General features: G+C 42.6%; 1 protein-coding gene across 1 annotated transcript in view; it reads right to left on the bottom strand.

Moving 5' to 3' along the window:
- Positions 1 to 5,847: 5,847 nt before the first annotated feature.
- Positions 5,848 to 16,522, bottom strand: part of MICOS10 (mitochondrial contact site and cristae organizing system subunit 10) — a 34,944-nt gene continuing 24,269 nt past the window's right edge. The window contains exons 2-4 of the mRNA XM_082613548.1: positions 9,736 to 9,783; positions 8,287 to 8,396; positions 5,848 to 6,105 (exon numbers count right to left, since the gene is read on the bottom strand). Coding sequence (XP_082469674.1) covers positions 6,091 to 6,105; positions 8,287 to 8,396; positions 9,736 to 9,783 — 173 coding nt within the window. The 3' untranslated portion in view covers positions 5,848 to 6,090. The remainder of the gene's footprint in view (positions 6,106 to 8,286; positions 8,397 to 9,735; positions 9,784 to 16,522) is intronic.

Raw genomic sequence — 16,522 nt, 5'->3', positions numbered from 1 at the left:
GCACCACAACGAAGACCCAATGCAGCCAAAAATAAATAAATAAAAGTTTAAAACATTGCCTGATTTTGATAATTGCACTGTGGTTATACAAGAGGATATCCTTATTCTTAGAAAATATACATTGAAGTATTTAGGGGTAAATGGGCGTATCTCCAACTTCTCTCAAATGGCTCAAAAATACTATACATACACCAAGAATGATAAATGAGAAAAAATGTGAACAATTGGTCAACATGGGTAAAGGGTACAAAGGAATTCCTTGTATTATTTTCACAACTTTTCTGTGAGTATCAAAATCAAAAGTTATCAAAAAATTTAACCCCTTAAAACATAAGGGTAGTGAATATTACCAGTATACATTATAAAAAGTGTTTCCATTTTCTATCTGGTGATAGGGGTGCATTTTACTGTCTATAAATTATGTCTTAAAAAAAAAAAAAACTAGGGCTTCCCTGGTGGCACAGTGATTGAGAGTCCGCCTGCCGATGCAGGGGACATGGGTTGGTGCCCCGGTCCGGGAAGATCCCACATGCTGTGGAGTGGCTGGGCCCGTGAGCCATGGCCGCTAAGCCTGCGCGTCTGGAATCTGTGCTCTGCAACAGGAGAGGCCACAACAGTGAGAAGTCCGCATACCGCAAAAAAACAAAACAAACAAACAAAAAAACTAATTGGGAGCTTCCGTGGTGGCTCAGTGGTTGGGAATCCGCCTGCCAATGCAGGGGACATGGGTTCGAGCCCTGGTCCGGGAAGATCCCACATGCCGTGGAGCAGCTAAGCCGGTGCACCACAGCTGCTGGGCCTGCACCCTGTGCTCTGCAACAGGAGAGGGCGCCCCAGAGAGAGGCCCCCGCACCAGGCTGAGGAGCAGCCCCCACTCAACGCAACTAGGAAGGGCCCATGCGCAGCAACGAAGACCCAACACAGCCAAAAATAAAAATAAATAAATTTTTTTTTAAATGAAAAAAATTAATTGAAAAGTATATATAGTTTTATTTTTTTTTGGCTGTGTTGGGTCTTCGTTGCTGCGTGGGCTTTCTCTAGTTGCAGCGAGCAGGGGCTACTCTTCTTTGCAGTGTGCGGGCTTCTCATTGCAGTGGCTTCTCTTGTTCCAGAGCACGGGCTCTAGGCGCGCGGGCTTCAGTAGTTGTGGCTCGCGGGCCCTAGAGCACGGGCTCTAGAGGGCAGGCTCAGTAGTTGTGGTGCACGGGCTTAGCTGCTCCGCAGCATGTGGGATCTTCCTGGACCAGGGCTCAAACCCGTGTCCCCTGCGATGGCAGGCGGATTCTTAACCACTGTGCCACCAGGGAAGCCCCGAAAAGTGTATATAGTTTTTAAGATACATAGGTCAATAAAACGTCATGATGCTTTATTACATTTGCAAGACTTAGTAAAACTCATCAGTAATACTGACCTGAAGCTCTGATTGACGATTATATTTCTAACTAATAAACACAGGAATTATTTTAACAAACATAGCTAATTTCAAATTGGATCAACTTGTTCTTATCAATTTAAACTCAATGAAACTGATTAATTTCAACTAATTCCATCAGGTTTATATCAAATCATGTTTACACTGGCTTAAACCACTTTGAATGATCCTTCCCAGTTTAAACAGCTTTCAACCAGCATAGCAGAGCAGTTAATTGTCTGGGTTCTGGAATCAGGTAAAAATCCTGCCTGTGTCACCTCTTAACTGTTTATCCTTGAGCAAGTTAATTTATCCTTTCAAAATCTGTTTCTTCATCTATAAAATGAAGATAATAGTACTTCTCTCGCAGAATTATTGTAAAAATTAAGTATCACAATATACATAAAGCCTTAGAATAGTAACTAGCACACAGTAGGTGCCCAATAAATACACACTATTATATATTCATTTGAAGTGATCAAATTAAGTTCTGCCAGGCTCAAACTGGCTAGATCAGTAATAAAGATGAATGACAGTTGATAATGAGCTCCTTTTTCTAGTCCCAGTTTCTTCCCTATTAAAGGCTCATCTTCTGCCCACTCCTGAACTCCTCCAGAATTCTTGACATCATCGTCCCCTACTTACATCTTCTGGCTCTGAACTCAAGTGAGAATCACACTATTGAAGCCAATTATCCCGAATGCAAATGCTCCGTCCTCGTCCTGTTTCCTACCACGCCAGAAGCCCCTAGAGCTCTCGGGTTCCCGTTCTGTTTCTTCAGTGTCCTTTTCCCTCCTTCCCCTCTTGGCACAGCACTGAGGCCGTGTGCTCAGTAACTTAACTGGTCTTTGAAAAGCTCAGGTGGAGTTTCAGGAGGCTTTACTCATGCATGTCTCAATGGAGTAGGGTGAAAACAAATGACACTGATGCTTATTCATGAAGATGCATAGTATAGTGTTTTCCAACAATTTTTAGGCTTTTTATCACCAGGAACTCATTTGAGACACCCATTCTCTCCCTCAGATCTTGCTAACTTAGACTCTAAGAGCCAACTCCTTGAACCCAAGGATTATGCCCTCTTCCTGTTCTAGAACAGTCCCCTGACTACCTACCATTAATACCATGTGCTCTATTCTGATTCAAATAGCAGCATCTGCTTTTTAAATACTTGTGTTAGCATATATATTTGACCCACAATGTCTGTAAGGTAGAAGCCATCTTTTCCTCTCTTTACAGATGAGGAAACTGAAGTTTGAAGAGACTAAGGAACTCCCACCGTCACATGGCAAGTAAGTGGTGGAGGAGGGACTCAGACCCAGGTCGTCCAGCTGGGAACCCTAAGCTCTTCCCGTGGAGGCCCTGGCCCTCCCTTGTTCCCTGCTCCCTATCGGTGCCCTCCCTTCGAGGCACTTTACTGCTGGAGCAGTTACCCTGACTCTCACCCATGTTCCACAGAAGACTGCTCAGCAAACACGGGAACGTCTGCCCTGCTCCTGCCAGGTCTGTTTACCCCAGCATCATACTTTAGTGTCCATGGGGAAGTGGTCCTTGCAGCACACTTAGAGAAAAGAGTGGTGATAACTTCCAGATGAGCTTGTGATTCTAAATTTAACATTCCTTTCGGTACTGAGAATTTCCACTTTCCCCCTTCCACCCCTTGGCATTTATGTAATTATAAAGCATGCCACAGGAGATGGTTTGTCTCAGCACCACTCGGGATGAAGGCTGTTCCAGCCCCATGGAGTACATCCTTGTGGAAAGACTTTGCAGAATTTATTTGGACAGGTTCAAAAATAGTCCTTCAACAATACAATCAGATTGAACCATGACAAGTAAAATATAATTATGGCTTGGTTACATTTAAAAAAAAAAGTAAACAGTGAGGTTTGGGAAAACTAAAAGCAAAAGTACATAGATATTTCCTTCATTCCCAATTTCTGCATCTCCTGCAAGTAGGATTTCAAGACTGCATCTGTGGATCTTTTGAAATGGGTGAGAGAGGATGACAATCAAGGAGACAGCTCAACAGAGTGTGTTCTGAGGCCATTTCTCAGAACAAAGGCATACTTCTGCACAAGGCAAATGTAGCCTGATAAAGGCTCCCCCAGTGGGTTCTCAGAATGCCAAAGTCATTCACCTAAATGAGTTCAAAATACATATTGTTCTGGGCCAAATTATACAGTGTCAAGTTCAGACTGTATGGATTTATATATGTTGGCAGGGCAGGCCACTTTTGGGGCGCCACAGCTTTATCCCAGTATCCTGTGCCCAGTTGGGTTCCCATCACTCTCTCCCCAAACCCATGAATTTCCTTGTATTTGGTTCCAGAAGTGCAGACAAAAAGCAAAGTTTCACAGGCCCACAAGGGACTAGGGCCCCAGAGGACTTGAATTTCTGATGAAACTTAAAGTAGAACAGAATGTGTGCCTTTGCCAACAAGCTGGGACTTTCTGAAAGGTGATTTGAGACGGGAGCAGGGAGAGGGGACAAGATCGAGCATTGTGCTTTGGGCCAGTCTCTGCTAAGAGCTACAAGGCGGGAATACAAAGTACTCTGGAGTTAAAGCAAACAGCCAATGCTTCCCTTGGCTGGCCTTTGCCCAGAACTATTCCCTCACAGAGCTCAGTTTCTCAAAACACACAAGTGGTATTTCAAAGATGCCGGGCAAAGGGGTCTATCCGAATAAATGCCTAAAACCTAATAACGAATGACATAGAGAAGTCTGATTCCAGTGTCCGTTTCCACTCCATATTCTACTGAGACATCTAGAGAATTAGTGGGCATGCTGTGTTTTCTGTTTCTGTCTTTTTTTGGGAGGGGACCTGTTATTCTCCTCTCTGCCTGAATAAAGATGGAAGAATTGGGAGGAAATAGTAACTTTTAAAGCGAATATGGAGAAAAGTATAAGAGATGAAACGGGTTGTACGGTTATTTTTCTTTTAATTACATGAATGTCTTGATCGTGGAATGAAGAGGGCAGAGTGAAAAGCAGCGGAATGACTATGGCAGGCCAGGGCCACGACTTCCAGTCCTGGGCTCAGGCCCATCTTTGGGCTTCAACTGATCCAAAGAAATGAAAAAGCCCAGAGAGCACAGGAGCCTGGACAGTTTGTAGGGCCGAGAGCCACTGCTGCCCGTCTTGGTCCAGAGTTTAGCACACCTTTCTGGGAAGGGGGCTGGGGTGAAGGACGAGGAAGGAAAAGGGGAGAAGGTATACCTACACTTGCAAGAATTGTCTAATCACCGTTCCCGAATTGGGGTCAGACACCAGCTCCACCCTGATGCCCACCCCATCCCTCCACACCTCTCCTGCCCCTGCACACTCGGGCTATACTGACCTACTTGTGGTTCCCCAACAGTAAAACGCACTGCCATGATTCTGAGCCTTTGCAAAAGCTACCTCCCCTCTCTTCCTGTCTGTCTGGAAGGTCCGATGAACTTCAAGCTCCAGCCCACGCTCTCCCCGCCTCTGCCAGGCCGTCCTGAGGACACTGAGCTGCTCCTTCTCCTCTGCTCTCACGGCACTTTGCCTACACTCCTCCTCGTCCAGTGTCAGAAAGAGTTTGAGCGTCTGTCTTTGCTTCAGACTCTAAGCTCCTTAAAGGGGCCTATGTCTTGTCTCTCATCCATTTATCTCTGCTGCCTATAACAGTGCTCAGCTCGCGGCAGATGTTCAATCAACATTTAAAGGGACAAGTGGGATCCAGTTCCACCCATCTTAATTTTATTATAAAGAGAGAGAAATAAGATCTGAAAGACTGAGCTCTGAGATTCTGCACATTTTTAGAAGAAATTGCTACAATACTACTTTTGTGTCTAGCCTCCCTGGTTCAAGTGAAACCAAAGGGATAAATTCACAGAGGGGCATGAGTAGTGGCCCTTTTGTCCTCAGACTTCAGCTGCTATGTGAAGATGAAATCAACCCCAAACGTGGCCTTCTGGCCAGCTGTGTGAGCCACGAGCTCTCCCCAGCCCCCAGGACAAAGCCCCCAGTGCTGAGGCCCGGACAGTGTCGAGCTCCTTGAAGCTGTGGGGAATCATGACATCAATGGAGTGAGCCACCGACAGACACAGTGAGGTTCCGTACCTGCCAAGACAGCCCACTACCCGACCTCAGCGCAGCAGACACAGCTGAGACGTGCCCAGCCAGGTCCAATGAGAACACAGGGTTTTAAAGAATGGCCAGAGCAAGCGAGGATCCTCAAGGCATTTGTCATCTTCTTCGGACAACGCAGCAGCACTCTCCAAGCTCCGATTTATGAGGTGGAAGCAGCTCTGAAACTACACGTTAAGGGGCGAGTGGGGAGGAATGCACAACGGCTGTGGTTCCAGCAAGGCTCTAAAGAGAGGCTGGGACCAGGCGGTTACAGCTGCTGGCAGTCCAAATATACTTTTCCTCCTGCTCAGAGACCAAAGGCAAAGAAACGCAGGCAATGCACTGGGCTGCCTATTTTTGTTTAATTTATTTCTTTTAAGACCACCTCCTTGCAATTTCCAGAGAGAAAATACAAAACAAGAAACAGACTTGGTTTCAAATACATAAACAGTGTGCTGGAGTTTAAAGCATTACTGATAACATTGTTACAGAAGAGTGTCAGCTTACTCCAGGGCACTTCAGTATTCCTGAGGAATAAACGTGATTTCTCTTTCCCTCCCACCGGGATGTTCTCAGACGTAAGTCACTGCTCCTGCTCCTGTAAGGTAAGGACACTCAGGTTAGAACTGTGCACACAGCGTTCTGACAACCCTCTCTAACTTGCTGCTGCAGGTCAGACCCAGAGGACCAACGAGCCCCAAGCCTTACCACTCGGTTTGCTTTAAATCTGTCTCACAAGAGGACTGTATCCTTCCAGCCCAGGTTCTCCAGAGTGGCTCCTCAGTCTTTTGAGGGGGGGAAATAGAAAAGGAACGGAACAGGGCTGAACAGTCGGTACCTGGATAACTATATTCCTAGAACCCATCAAAGGGACGGATCCCAGGTGAGGGGAAAGAGCATGGCTCTGGAATCAAGTGGCCTACGAATGACAGGAACTTCGGCAAGTTTCTTAACCTCGGTAAAATTCGGCTTTCTCGTCTGCTGAATGAGGGTAGTAAAACCCCTCTCACAAATCTACTGGGAGAGAGGTCTAGAGAAAGAATGTAACGATGAAGCACCTAGGATGGTCCACAGGTCATCATAGCAGGCATTCAGCAAGCAATTACCATGATATGACTACACTGAGAAAGCCCCAACTTGGGATTTTGTTCCTCTTTTCAGAGAATGGAGGATGACGACATCAAGGCACAGACTCAAGTTCAGATAAAGTTACAAGGCCATTTTGGAGCTGGACGCACAAGGCTGTAAATACTGTAACAATATTTTCCACAGTAACTCCCAGCCATTAAATACATCCACATATAATCACCCCTGAGCCATTTATCCATGACAACTCAGTTTGGAACAATGAAAACATTTCAAACAATTTAAAGAGCTGAAGCTCCTCTCCCTGTCCCTTTATGTTCTCCTCTAACTTCAGCCGTGGTGCCAAGAGAGTGAGGCGCCAGGGAGCAGTGGAAACCGCCTGTTGTCAGCGCTGATGCCACGCAGCTGCGCCTCTGCTCACTTGCGCTGTCCCTCTGATTACCTCACCCTGGCTCTGGCACAGGGATGGGGCATGACTACAGAGGGCCTGCGAGATGCCTGCCCGGCTTTCCCACTGGCCGACCCCCCGGCTCCCAGTCCTCTCCCCAGCCGCGCACAGGCTGTTCAGTAGGCAGCTGACCGTCTGAGCACGTTCTCAGATAGAGGCTACCGAGCTGTGGTGGCATACTGTCATTTAAGATTCGGTCACCCTTGTGGCTACAGCTTTTGACCAGAACTGGGACACTCATTTGTACCTCCTTTTCTGCCCTACTTGTTATTATGGTGGAACAATGAACGAGTCAGTCACCCTTTCTTAGTTGGCCTCAATTATAATAACCAACATTTCTATTTATATATATATATAGCACCTCATAGCTTAAAAACATTTTCACATTTAATCCTCACAACAACCCTGCAGGCAGAAATTACTACCCTCATTTTACAGACAGAAAACAATCTCAGAAGTGAAAAACTCAAGAGCACATAGAAAGCAAGTGATGGACCAGGACTCACATCTGGGTGTCCTGGCCTCTGTGCTCTTTCCACTGGCCCCCTGCCGCTGCCCAGATCACAGTGATTCTAGCTCAAGGGTAACCAAGAAAGTAGATGATTCTACACTTCCAGAGAATGTGAAGCTCTTCATGAAGCTTGTGTTGCTATAAAGGTTATGCCTTAATAAGCCTGAGGCCATTAGCACTTCTAATAAGATATACAATGTATTTCATTCATTTATTTTACATTTATTTGAGCACCTACTTTGTTCCAGGCCCTGGGGATACAAAAATAAATACCACCTCTGTCCAAAGGCTGCTACACACAAAAACCTTAGGAACCGTGCTACCTCCTTCCTCTGGAGGCATGTGTTACACTTTTTCATCCTGTCTGCATCATTAAAAACCCATCTGTAGACAAGGACTTCGGCAGAATCATGTGGGACTCACAGTCAAGAACCTGCCCTCTTCAGGAGAAAGCAGAATAATGGCTGAGTTCAGAAGTCTTTAGGTGTAGCTTGAATGTGTGTGAGATGTTTACAGGGCACTCTGAGATCTCGAACAAAAGTGCTACCTACAGGTATCAGATATTTAATACGGATCTACCTTACCCTAATGATAAACGCTGAGGCAGACTCCTGAGCACTTAGGATCTCAGTGGTGCCACAGTGACATGACAGTGTATTTATCAATTATATGCACTCTGAAGAATTCTTCGGGGACTCAGGAGAAAGAAAGAGAAATATCAGTTCTGTACATACTTTGACATATTTTCCATGTAGAAGATATGGAGCCTGGAAATCATGCTGACAGTTGGAGTAGGCCATTCCCAACCCCATTCCAGAACCAAAGGCTAATGGCCACATTCTTCCTGGTGAGCAGAAAAGGAAAATCCCAAAAGGGAACCATTAAGAGAAAATAAAGCTTTTCTCCAGCTTAAATACATTTGCTTAGGGTTCAATAAATACTCAACATGCATCATACTGTTGACTATAATATGCCATACACTTCTCTCAACGTTTAATCACCAGCCAAAAAATGGGAAAGGGGGCTCTATTAAGTACCCATGCTGCTAGATTTGAGGTACTAATAAGTGGTACAATATGAAAACAGTAGACTCAGTTGAACCTCTTAACTTTTCTACATCAGTTCTAACCATTTGCTCATTTTAACTAACTCTTAAACTTAGAAATAAAACCACCTTTCAGTAAGGTCTTTGAATTTTTAAAATATGTAAGAATTTCTGGAACTTCCCTGGTGGCGCAGTGGTTAAGAATCTGCCTGCCAATGCAGGGGACATGGGTTCGAGCCCTGGTCCGGGAAGATCCCACATGCCTCGGAGCAACTAAGCCCGTGCGCCACTACTACAGAGCCCACGTGCTGCAACTACTGGAGCCCGCGCACCTAGAGCCCGTGCTCCGCAACAAGAGAAGCCACCGCAATGAGAAGCCCACGCACCGCAATGAAGAGCAGACTGCTGCCCCCGCTGCAACTAGAGAAAGCCCACGCACAGCAACGAGGACCCAATGCAGCCAAAAATAAATATAAATAAAGTAAATAAATTTATTTTTTTAAAAACAGAATTTCACCAATATTTACATATTTTGATTCTAGTAAGTCATGAGGTTTTCTTAAGCCAATGCCATGATTATTTCACATCAGCACTATGTGTTAATTATGATTCTCTAGTTGTGTATTCCCCACCAGTTCTTCATGGAAAGAGGTCAAAGTGACCCCTTTGGCTTCTATTCAATATCCAAACTGCAGAAGTTCTTCCACAAAATGAAAGGGACATTTCCTGCCCTTTGCTCAGGAGAATTTTTGGCCAAAAAGCATGGGTATTTCTGGTCTACTGTTTTACTACCAGCAGGACCCTCGTTTTCAAGTTCCTTTAGAAAAAATTATAATTAATTAGAATTATCTGAGAGTGTAGATTTGGCCAAACGACTCACTGGCATAAAGTACAGGCTTTTTTTAATGAAGATATCAGGCGCCCTGACTCAATGCCCAGGGGGAATTCTGGAGATGCCCGACCCTTTCTGACCTCTTTTGAGTCCACAGTCTTTGTCTAGCTCATTTTACAAAGGCCTACCTAAACCCATAAATGGATGGACTGGCAGCCATGTAGCCATGCCTTCCAGAAGTGTCCCTGCCATGTGCACCTATACACCAGGACATTATGTTGTAAAGGTAGGAAGAGTCGCACTTACTTTTAAAGAAGGTAAGTGAGAAAACAAGTCCTAATCCAAAACCAGTACCTACAAAGAGGGAGGAAAAACATGTTAAATATCTTAATAGTAATGACAGAAACAAAACGAACATTTCATAAATGTGAACACCTATAAAAAACAGATTTTTTAGTTTGGTAGAGAGATGATTTTCTCATTTCTAACCTTCCTTCTTGTTGTCAGAGGCTTTATCTATGCCTTTGGTCCCTTTGCCCCTACAGGGGATAAGAACTTTCTTCACCATTCTGTCTAAACAAGTCTTAGGGGTGCGGGAACAAACCAGGAGACAGTTCCCGAGTAGAGGCTCTCTGCACTGCTTGCGAATAGCGGCCAGCACCTTGGGCTCTCCCACCCACCTTCCGCAGGGGTGCCACAGCCAGCACATCAGGTAAACAATGTCAGCAGGAAGCTCCCCTTGTCATTTCAGCACTTTGAATGATGGTTACTTTTTGAGGAAGATGGAAAGGAGTGATCCAGAACAGTTGCCAAAGGTTGTCACAAGTCAAACACAAGTCAGAGTGTCCAGACAGAGGGAAAGCACCTCCTCAAATGTGAAGATTAATCCCCTCTCCTCATTTTACTCATAGGGCATTTTTAACCACTATCTTTCAAAATAAAAGAACAAATGCAAGCCTGTTTTAATGATCTGGTAGAAAAAAAATTTTTAATACCTGATTTTAAATCAAACTTCATAGGAACGTAAGCTTGGGGTTAAAAAAAAAACAAAAAAAGGTTAAATTCTCATTTTGACCAATATTTCTCAAACCTTGGTCACTGCTACAGTCATAATTTTTGCTAATGCGTACTTCATCTGCACACTTATTTTTTTTTAAAAAACCACCAATGTATGTATTTAATTATATAAATTCAACCTCAACTTAAATAATATTGGTATAGTCATAGATTTGAGTGCTAGCTATATTTTTTTCATAAGGTGTGTTAAAATGAATGTAGAACCATTAAAATAAAAACATTTACCTGTGGTACTACTTTAGGAAAAAAAGTCATCTCACATACTGTAGAGATACATGTCACAAACTTTGAGATAAACTTATTTTTCCATTATCAAAAAAGTAAGTTATACATGCCAAGGAAGACAGCTAAGATCTGATTTTTTTTTTCCCCAGACTTGACAGATTAATTGTTTTCAGACTTTTCAGAGTATTCTGATGCTCTTTACTAAGTGTCTGCTCCATGGTCCAACAGAGACCCTGACCAACCTCTTTACAATTAAGCACCACATAAAAGTCCAATTCTCACTTGTCTTAATGGTTTTCAAATACGCACTGTTGAAATTCCAAGAGTTTCTTTCCTGTCTAACCATGAATTTAGGCTACTGTAGTGTGAACATTCAAAGCACTCCTCAGTCAGCAAACCTGACCTTTCTGCTCCAAACACAGAGAACTTCGTCTTGAGCAAACAAGCTAATCCACACCTTTTTTGCTTCACCTATGCAACAATCCAGCTGATGCTGGCCTGAAGTAAGTGTTTATGCTATTATCCAGAATGATTTCTGGTAATTTTCTCTTACTGTCTATAGGTGGCCATGGTGTGTGTTTTCTTCCTATGACTATATCCTATACAAATATGAATTTTAATTAAAAATCATTACTTTGTACTGTCCAATAGACCCTGCATTAGGTACTGGTGCCCAACTTTAAAATGCAACATTTGAAGATCACTCATGTCATCCCAATTTCTATGTAATTTAACAAAATGATGGAAAACTCATCAGTTTACAGACCACAATAGTTAACCTATTCAAGGCTGATACAAAGAGAAGGAAAAGGAACAAACATCAGTATTTCCCATGAGTACCCAACATTCCCTCCCTACTCTACCAAAAAAAAAAAATTATCTTTTAAACCAAACAACACCCTGATATGGTATTACCCCCCAGTTTCCAGATGCAGAAAATAACTTGCTCAAGGACATGCTCAGTTAGTGGAAGAGCAATGAACTGGGCCCACGTCTGTCAGACTCCAAAGCCACTATGCCCACTATGTCCTGACACTGGATTCCCCTACAACTTCAACCCCTAAACAATCACTACCTCCAAGGGAAATTGGAGCGTCAAGGTTTCTACTGCCAATCAAGTAGGATACAGCCAAAAACCAAATTGTGCTTCCTATGCAACAGCCCAGAACGCTAGGCAACCAGGGTAGTAGCAAGTCTGCACAAGGCCAGATGGGCTTGTTCCGATTCATTCCCAGACTAATCCTACAGCACATGTCACAGACACAAGTCTACCTGGTAGGTGTGATTCAAGAACTTCGGGGAAATGGCAACTATCACGATCGATAGTCCTCAGCAAGAATCTGCTGTTGCTTGGTTTATAAAATGGCACAGGGTTCGGTTTCAAAGCAACTTGCCTCACCCCCTTGCAGCTGGAAGATGAGTAAGACAGTAAATTGGTACTAGAGAATGAGGTAAAGAATTTGGACTGGCCTACAGATTTCAAACCAGGCAATGGGATGGGGAGTTAGGCCAGTAAAAACATAATGGCTTACAATCAGAGCTTTTGGCCTTCTCCATCTGGAAGGCAATTTTTTGGCAAACAAATCAAAAGCCCAAAAGGAAAATATTTCAGCATTTTTCTTGTCCCTCTGATTCCATGCCTGTCTCTCCTATTTTCCCCCAAGGAAAGAAAGCTCTCTGATGCTCAACTTTTCCTAACAGTAGACCAAGAACGATGCTAAACCCACTGCTACCAGTATCACTCAACCACAAAGAGAAGAAACGCTTCAACATCAACCAGTACAGAGCAGAAAATCTTCCCTCTCTAGACTTCATTTAAGTTCAGGTATATGCCTGACTGCCCAGTTTTGCTCCGATTGAAGGCATTTACCTGCAAGTATAAATATGAGATCAAAATTACAGTTCAGACTAGCCCAAAGACGGAGTGTACTCTACAGTCTTAGTTAAATTGGGCTGCTACATCTTCAATTCCTATGAGACTTTTCTTCTCCATTTCTATATTTTTAGGACATAAAATATCAAGTCTGTTCTCTTCAGAAAAAATAATATGGAAAATGATGTTTAAATGCCAACGTGTTACTTTAAGTTAGCTACCTCGGTTATTTAAGAGATAAACAGTGGTGGAACTGCTGATGAGTTTTACAGGTTCAAGTTCTCACATGCTCAATTTTCTTTTAAAAGGCAACATGTTGCTTCAAAGAAAGTCCCACCTGATTAGGGGACACCAACTCTGCAGCTGTTTCCACTAAAGATTGGCACTTCTAGGCCAGGTTTAAACTTCGTAACAATAAAACATGAAAGGTTTGTCTTACAATGAAAACAAACCAACATGGAAAAGAGAAGGGTTTTCTCTGCCTTTGGCCACTTTTTTTTTGTTGTTGCATGACAAGTTCTCTTAGAAGAAAAAGCCAAAGGAAAAAGTACAAAGCATTTTTCACCTTCCCTGGAAGCAAATATTTAACTATGAATAAAATTTATATAACTCTGCCTCCCCTTTTAAGCCTGTTCTTTTGGCCCATGATGTCTGGAATGACAAATAACCCTAAAGTAAAGAAATGCCTGATTGTAGGTACACATCTTCCTAATGGCAAAGTCCACCAAGGCGGGTGGGGAGCAAGGTAAAGAAGCCAAAAAAACAACAAAAAAAAAACCCACCCCATAACAGAGAAGCCTTATGGAATTGACATTAGGCAGGAAGCCCATGCTCTGAAACCATTTCTTCTGGAGAGGAAAAAGAATTGGCACAAATTCTTTCAAAAAGAAATTACTCTGAATCAATCTAACCCTGCATTTTAGGGCATGCTTCATGCCCAAAAGGACATCATAAAACCAGCTAGTAGATAAACACACATTTTTAGAAAGAAGCAATTCCTTAACAATTCATCTGATACTATTTTAGTAACAAAACAACAGAGAACTTTCTCCACTAACTACATAAAAAAATACTGCCTCATCACATCCCCAAGTGGATTTTATAACAAATTTAAAAGAATAACAACCAACAGCAGGATACCAGTGTATACCCTAAGCCACACTTTGTGTGGGGGTGGGCAGAACTATCCTGATGGCCATCACTGTGACATATGGACCATTTCTAGTTAATCAATGCAACTTTTAGAAAAGTCTTTGCTCTTACCATGCCATATATCATAAAGCTTGACTTCACTGAAATTATTGAGAAAGCAAACATAATCAGCAAGAATTAAGAAGCAGGCTACATAATCTGACTGCAGTCCTGGGGTAGAAATGTACTTTGAATTTTGGGGGGGCGCCGCACTGGATGGCATGCAGGATCTTAGTTCCCCGACCGGGGATCAAACCCGGGCCCCCTGCAGTGGAAGCGCAGAGTCTTAACCATTGGACTGCCAGCAAAGTCCCAGAAGTGTACTTTGGATATCAGTCCCTAAGCAGAACAAGTTGGAGCAATAAAGGTTCCTGTGGAATCAACTTTGTAGAAGTTGCAATTGCCAATGGACTTTCAACTGAGGAAGAATAACGCACTGTTGGGAGAGGCATAAAAAAAATCCTTAGAAAGTCACTTAGAAAACATTTCTATGAAAGATTGATCACAGGGGAAAGAAGACCATAGACCCACTTTATTTATCAATAATTGATTATATAATTAAGATCTCACTCCAGCTTATAGTTAACATTTTAAACAAAGCTCCTAAATTCATAAGTCTAATGTGTAGCTATCAATGCTAAATTTTCATCTGCATCTAAAAATTAAAATTGCAAAGCAACTCCATTTTAATTTTATAATGTAACAAGATGTATGAGCAAGAACTTAACTAGCATATTCAACTGGCAGTTTATGAATATGAGAAACTACAGGAATTACAAGCAAGTTTTCAAGATCCTAGGAGCCATGGGCCAAACAACTTTATTCTTAAATGTCTGAAAGAAAAGATACAGCTTCCAAAATATGAGAGATCCACTCTCCCACTGAGTGGGACGGCAAGAGCACTGATGCTGTCACGAGACAGGCCCAGTTCAGACCACTGGGCCGTCCTCACCAGCCAGCCCTCTGACCTTAGGTCAGTGCTTTAACCTCGCCCGCCCTCAACGTGCTCATCTGTAGAGTGAAAACCATCTCCTAGGGTTGCTGTATTAGGAACATGTAAAGGTATCTGCAGTGTCTGACACAGACTTCAATAAATAGTCGTAAGTTCTGCTACCTTTCTCAAAAGACTCAAAAGACCTCAAAACTGTAAGGTAATAGTTAAATCCTCTATTAAAACACAACTCCCTGGCTTGTGGAGGATCACTGTGGGTGAACCACAGCTGAAAATCAGAATCTATTCTTCCCATTCTTTGCATAGTTGACTTTATTTCATAGGCATTAGCAACTGTTTATAGAAATACAACAGGTTTTGCTACATGTTTTTTTAAAAATAGGGGATTCCTTCAGACTCACTGCTGAACTAGAACATTTTGCTTTAAAATATAATAAAGATTTTCCTAGAGTTGTCTTGTGTTTAATAAAGCTATAATTACGCTTTGAACATGGATTAGTATCAAACTGGCCTATTTAGAATGGGTGTGCTTTCCTGTTCAATCATGTCTCTATCAACACTATTACAATCATCAAATGCATTTGTTGTGACAGACAAACAAGAACGTGCTTTTATAGAAAAGTACCCTGGGGACTGAGTTTGGTGAGAATTACATTTCCAAGAAACATTCCTGATTTATGAAAGATGCTCAGGGCCCAATTTATGAGGGGAAAAAAAATAGTTTTAACTCAATTCCAAACTGTGTTACTTAATCCTCTGAGGCAAAGACAGATTGTCCCAGGTGTCCATGTGTAAATGCCAAGTCATGTGAATTAACCAAGAAAGTGTGCCAGACCAAAGGCCCAGAGATGGTAAATGTGGTCTGTGTTAATCAGCTTCTCACAAGTCAACATTGCTGCAGGGTATGTAGGAAATAGACTAAGAAGGTGGCTATTTTACAAGACCTTAACCTTCCTGTTGCCTATCGGACTAGACAGAGGCTGAAACATCTGTAGGAATTTCTAGGGTGGACATCAAATACCAGGATTCTGATCAGAACAAGTAAAGCAGTCAGCAGAAAGCAGTAAAGATAGGGAAGGTAAATGTGGAAGTCATTACTGGTGTGCTCTGCTTGAAGAAAAGCCAAACTCACAAAAAGGGTCCTTTTAAATGAGTGCATATAGCACATAATCTAGCTTTCAGAATTCTGACAGTCGTACAACTTTCCAAGAATGCAAAAAAGAAACATGGCTGTACACATTTTACTAAAATATAGTTAGTTAATTCACATGTGGGCAGAGTATGTAGGAAAATGTGAAGACGCTCTGAAGATTAATTATTAAAGGGACATTGAAAAATGCAGAATTATTAAGTTCCAATAAACACAATAAAAGATGCCATGTGTTACATTTATGGGGGGGAGGGCGATTTGGAGGTACTAACATTTATAAAGTGGCAGGCACTGTACTAACATTTCTATATATTGTTTCATTTGATCTACAGAACCACCTATGAGGTGTACTATGATCTTGTCTTACAGAAGAGGAAACAATGTAAAGGGGTTAAGTGACTTACCCAAGTACACACAACTAAAAAGGGGAATTCAAACCCAAGCTGTCTGACTCCAAAATCATGGCTCTTCCCTATCCGCAGAGATAAACCCTCAGGGAGAGGTCAGGAGAGCAGCAGGGAGACTAGTCTATTGTTACATGACACAAAGTGTTCTTCTGGATTTTCTGGACTGTAGCGCTCTGCATGGGTAATTTATGACTATGTGACTCTTCAATCCCTCAAGA

This window comes from Mesoplodon mirus (assembly GCF_964341445.2).
Source record: "Mesoplodon mirus genome assembly, chromosome: 3".
In the NCBI taxonomy this organism is placed as follows: Eukaryota; Metazoa; Chordata; class Mammalia; order Artiodactyla; family Ziphiidae; genus Mesoplodon; species Mesoplodon mirus.
This window is presented reverse-complemented; position numbering and strand designations above follow the sequence as displayed.